This window comes from Diaphorina citri, unplaced genomic scaffold (genome assembly GCF_000475195.1).
Source record: "Diaphorina citri unplaced genomic scaffold, Diaci psyllid genome assembly version 1.1 scaffold933, whole genome shotgun sequence".
Lineage (NCBI taxonomy): Eukaryota > Metazoa > Arthropoda > Insecta > Hemiptera > Psyllidae > Diaphorina > Diaphorina citri.
The window spans coordinates 114,671-120,555 of record NW_007378364.1 but is presented as its reverse complement, the minus strand read 5'-3'; the positions used below and the strand labels follow the sequence as shown (position 1 = coordinate 120,555).

Below are 5,885 nucleotides of genomic sequence, written 5' to 3'. Positions count from 1 at the left end.
AACGGATAAGGCACTACAAGAAGAATATCATATCATGATTTGTTCATTTTCTCTTACTTCCTCTACTTCTTGATTATGACCCCCTATTCTAGCCCAGCTTTTCCTGTGCCCGAGGGAACGGGTGATTACCGCCTGTGCGTGGATTATAGAGCGCTAAACGAAAACACGGTTCCCGAACATTTCCCCCTTCCCCTGAATACAGGATCAGATAGCCAGGTTAAGTGGCGCAAAATTTTACATTTCATTAGACATGGCCAGTGGCTACCATCAAATTCCGGTCCACGCTGATTCTGTAGAAAAGACCAGCTTCATTACCTACCATGGTACTTGGGAGTACTTAGCCGTCCCTTTCGGACTCCGTAACGCAGGAAGCGTTTTCCAACGAGCCGTTATGGAAGCCCTAGGCGACCTCGCTCACGATTACGTGATAGTTTTCGTCGATGACATTTTGGTTGTAGCGAAAAGCCCCGATCAGGCATTAGAAAGGTTAGATACTGTCCTAAAGGTGTTGACCGATGCTGGTTTTTCCCTAAACCTCAAAAAGTGCCGTTTTGTGGTGAAACGGATCACATATTTAGGTTACGAGATAGAAAATGGAGAAATACGCCCAAATTCCAAGAAAATCGACTCTCTCACTAAATTGCCCCCACCAGGTACAATTCGCTCATTACGACAATTCCTCGGTTTAGCATCGTATTTTAGGCAATTCATCAAAAATTTCTCTCAAATTACCGCCCCAATGCACAGACTGATTGCCGAAGCGAATTCCCTCGATTCTAAAATAATACAGTGGCTCCCCGAGCACGAGGAAATTAGGCAGAAACTGATATCCCTTTTAACTTCAAGCCCAGTCCTCGTGATATTTGATCCAAGTTTACCTATCGAACTTCACACAGACGCAAGTAGCGCAGGATACGCCGGTATCCTGATTAACATAGTACATAGTAAACCACGCGCAGTGGCTTACTTTAGCAAGCGCACAACGCCTGCAGAATCCAAATACCACTCGTACGAACTTGAGACCATGGCCGTAGTAAAGTCCATCGAGCATTTCAATAACTATTTACAAGGTATAATAATAATAATAAGGTTTATTCAGTTTCTTCACAAATTTCATCGTGTTCCTATATAAGTACATAATGTTTGTACTTTTCAGGAACATTTTAGTTTCTTATCATATCATGATTTGTTCATTTTCTTCTTCTTCCTCTACTTCTTGATTATGTCAAATTTCATTGTTCGTTTCTAAAAGGTGTTTTTGTATCTCCAATTTCATTTTGTTTTTATTATCTATATTTCTCAGTTCATTTGGTAATGTATTTATCAAGTTCGGTACTTGATATTTTATTGTAGTTTTGCCATAGTTATTTCTTGTATTAGGTGTTATGTATTGTGTATTTCTTGTATTGTATGGATTTTCATATATTATTCTATGTATGTCTTCATAATAGTGTTTACTAATCATTACAAATTTATGCAAGTTTTGGAAATTCAGTATTCTATAGAATTTCATTTTTTCCTCTCGTTTTTCTTTTGTTGTAAAAGGATATAATGTTGCTTTGAGTATTCTTTTATGCATTGATTTTATAGGCTTTAAATTTTCTTCTGAGGTGTATCCATAACTTTCAATGGCATATCTTAATATAGATTCACATAAAGTTTTATATATCATGCATTTCGTTGTTAGTGGTAAAACTTTTTCTATATGCTTCATTTGATACATTACTGAATTCAATTTGTTTCTGATGTATTGGGTTTGTGTTTTCCATTTCATGTTTTTATCCAAATGTACACCAAGATATTTTATAGAAGTTTCTTGTTTAATTATATTGCAATTGCATAACATATTGTTTCTTTTGTCATCAATACATTTGTTTTCATGAATTTTTAGAACAGTTTCATTTCTTGTTAATGTTAACAATGTTAATTGTTTTGTATTTTTCATTCGTGCACTGCGGTCAAGATCTAGGTTTCGTAATCCGGGATCAATGGTTCAATAGTAAGGTAAATTGATGTGGAGTGATGGAAAATTATTATTTTCTTTAGAAGAGCTAATGTAGAAGGGAGGTCCCACATTGACGTCTTTTTTTATATCAGTACTTTTTTGTGGAGGGTAACTCTTGACGTTAATTTTTTAACATACAATTACAATTGCTTAGAACATTAAAACATATACAAAAAAAAGAAGAGAAAAATAATAATGATGATAAAAAAAAAAAAATAATAATAAGGTCTTAAATAATGTAGTACTTTGGTACAAGTTTGAGCTTGATCCGACAACCCCCGGAGCCCATCAGGGCCGAAAGTCTAAATTTCAAAATAAACCCTTAGTTGGACCTATTTGAAGCACAAACCACCAATCGATATGAATTCACCATTTTTAGTCCGTCCTTCCTTTATTATTACAATAGTAATAAAAAGGTATAAGGGACGGACTATTGTATTCGCTTCGGTGTCTGTCGGTCGGTCTGTCCCCATAGAAGGACTTATTAGAGATGGGAAAAGAACGAACGAACGAACTGTAGGAACTTGTTCTTTGAAAAAGTTCGTTCCTGAACGGAACTGTTCTTTCTGAACGGTAAGTTCATTTCGATCAACCGTTCTCCTTGCAACAAGAACTTCAATTAAGTTTGAACTATTTATTGCCTCTTTATTTATTTAATTTATTTGACAACAATAGTCTGACATCATTATTTTGATGGATTTTAATTACCTATAATATCTATTAAACAATATTTTTTAGAACTAGCAATAAAAATTCAATTTTCGTTGAACCTCATTTCACGAAATGTAGGGACTTGATCTTTGAAAAAGTTCGTTCCTGACCTGAACTGAACTGTGAAGAGATCAAGATCTTGAAGAACGAACGAACGCGAACGATAGGATAGTATTAGGAAGAGGATCTAGATTCAAGAGAGCCGACATGAGCCGAGAAGAATTTGAATCGGTTAACTCCGCCACAGATTTCATAATTTTATAGTTAAAAATTACCTATTTCATAATTTTATAGTTAAAATTTATGAAAAAGGTTTAAAATGCAATTTTTAGGTAGGTATGTAGGATACCGTTCTAATGAAAAAGTTCAAACAGTCGTGGGTTGCTTAAATAGGACGCGGGTTCGATTCCCGCTCGGGACGTATTTTATCTTATCGGAATGGCTGGCTTTATCCCATCCTGTATTTCCCTTAGCAGTTACAGTTCCCTCTATCAGACCCCTGGGGGGGAAAAAACACCAAACCAAAGAGGAGAGTTAGTAGAAATGTTCATGATAATACCCATGACTCCCCTAAACTTGTCCTCAGGATAAAATCCGCCTTGAACGGGAATCGAAACCGCGGCCTAGCGCTTAAAAAGTAACTGAACTTATATTGGGAACAGTTCCATGAAAGGAACTGAACGGTTGGAACTTATTCCCTAAAGTGAACCGATCTTTGCCATCTCTAGGACTTATCCAAACCTGGTCGACCTATATAAAAAAGTATGCAACCTTGAAGGGGCAACTTATATTTTCTCGAGTTATCTACAAGTACTTACTAAACGGTTCAAGATATTGAAAAAATTATCCCACCTACCCCTCACCCTGTGTGACATATGTATCGTTTCACAATGTTTTTCCTTCATAAATCATGTGGTAATGAATGGTAAATTGGTAAAATCAGATTTTCGTGAAATTGCAAAAGTTTGCGAATCGAGCGAAATATGGTCTGGATCCAAAATTTCATGTCACCACATGATTTATGAAGGAAAAACAATGTGAATTGATGTGTCAGACGGTACATTTCAATCACTTTGTCGATTCGAGAACTTTGCAAATTTCGGGGATTCGCGAAAAATGGTCTCAATCCAAAATCTGATGCTACCACATGATTTATGACAGAAAAACATTGTGAAATAATATGTCACACAGGTACATTTCAGTTAGTTGAACGTTCGCGATATTTCGCGAAATACGCGAAATCGCGAATTGCAAAAATAAATAAATGAATAGTCGATTGTATATGAAATTTTACGTAGAATAAGGAGGGAAAAAGAGGGATTACAAAAATAGAATAGAAAATGAGTTTTCATAGCGAAAAGCTTCCTAGTGACCCCCCTCCCCCCCCAAAAAAAAACAACCCCGACCCAAAGTTTTGACTTTCGTTAGAAATGAATAGCTCACCCCTAAAGGGGATTTAGCTAAAAAATATAATCTACCTTAGCCAGATATTTCCTGGACATGGATTCTTTCTGATGTCGACATGCATGCATGAAGCAGGTAACAGCAAATACCCCTAGCACCATATTAGGTGCAGAGCCAGGTGGTGAGGGGTTGGTAAACTGAGCTTCCATATAATCACCCCATAGGGCCCACGCTTTCACCATGACATCATGCATTTGAACTGCCGCTGAAAATGCTTTGTTAGCCTCTGCTGAGCGACCTGTGTACATAAACAACAATGCAACGGATTACCGGATACTAATATTGCATAGCATTGAGAAAGTAATGGACCACGGTAACCATGCAGAAGATCTCGGCTTCGATTCCGAGTCTTAATTTTTTTGTAGGTATTTTTTCCCTCCAAGGTTTGTACCTATGTGTTATATAAATAATAATAAAAAAAAAATGGTGTTAACATCACACGACTTTCTATTACATTTGCGGAACATGTATTTGAAGAAAAACAAGCTGGGCCCGTCCCTCCGGGAATTATTTAGCCCGTAGTAAATTCGATCAGTACCTATACCTACCTAATTTGTTTAATATTCAGTTTATTATCATTCTTGATTTGATTTTTTGATTTTACTTTCATGTAATGATTTAAAATCAAGACTAGAGCCCGTTCTCCCTTTATTCCCAATAAAATGTTTAAGTCACCCATCCATTTATTGGCCTTGCTCGGCGTAGCTTAACATAGGTAACGCTAAAACCGGTCTTAAATGATCGACTGAAGTGTTACCTAAAACTTTCTCGCTTTGAGTTCATAGGTCATCGCGACAAATTTCGAGATCAGAGCTCATTTGTGAGAGAAAATATGAAAAAAATCCCCCAAAAACCAGTTTTTTTGGATTTTTGGCTCTATGGTTTTCTGGACAAAATTTGCACCACCATTTTCGTGTTCCTCGTAAAAAGACCTTTAATTTGATATATAGGTCGACCAGGTTTGAATAAGTCCTTCTATGGGGACAGACCGACCGACAGACCGACCGACAGACCGACAGACCGACAGAGTGACAGACACCGAAGCGAATACAATAGTCCGTCCACTATACCTTTTATTATTACTATTGTAATTTAATAAAGGAAGGACGGACTAAAAATGAAAGGGAATTTAGGAAATATAGATTGATGGGGTAAAAAGAAGAAAAAATATAAAACGGATGATTATTGAAATTGATATGAATACCTAAATAAAACGTGAATTATTATTCAATGACATCAAAGGAACCCATTTATGTAGGCGAGAAAACGAGAAAATATAGATATTATTAGATAGGAAGATATAGATTAGTACTATTATTATTTCTGGAAGATATTACACTCCATTTTTCAGTAGGGGACCCTTTCATAGGTAAAACCAATGGCAAATTTTCTCATTCTTACAGTGTGATAAAAACGATTTTGGAAACTATACTGTAAAGACTCCATTTACCTACATCACACACGGTGAAAACATGTGGTCGCGCTTCGCGCTCCCTTGTTTACGGTCGCGCTGCGCGCTCCCGGGGCTTCGCGGGGTGTGCATGAGGTCGCGCTTCGCGCTCCCTTGGCTTCGCCCCTGAAAACTAATATCGTCCCTGAGTCTTGTCTCGAATAAATGAAAACTGAAAACTAAAAGCGAGAGAGAAATATTAAACGTAGGAAAAGTTTTGCTGGCCTCGAAGTGTGTTCCCCGTGTATTTCTTAT

The 5,885-nt window shown here is 36.9% G+C and overlaps 1 protein-coding gene across 1 annotated transcript in view; it reads right to left on the bottom strand.

The window, feature by feature from the left end:
* Positions 1-4,194: 4,194 nt before the first annotated feature.
* The window catches only part of LOC103513168 (transformation/transcription domain-associated protein), a gene marked incomplete at its 3' end in the record, with an annotated part of 39,871 nt that continues 38,180 nt past the window's right edge, over positions 4,195-5,885 (bottom strand). Inside the window, 1 exon segment of the mRNA XM_017445708.2 lies at positions 4,195-4,418. Within this exon segment, the coding sequence (XP_017301197.1) occupies positions 4,195-4,418 (224 nt within the window).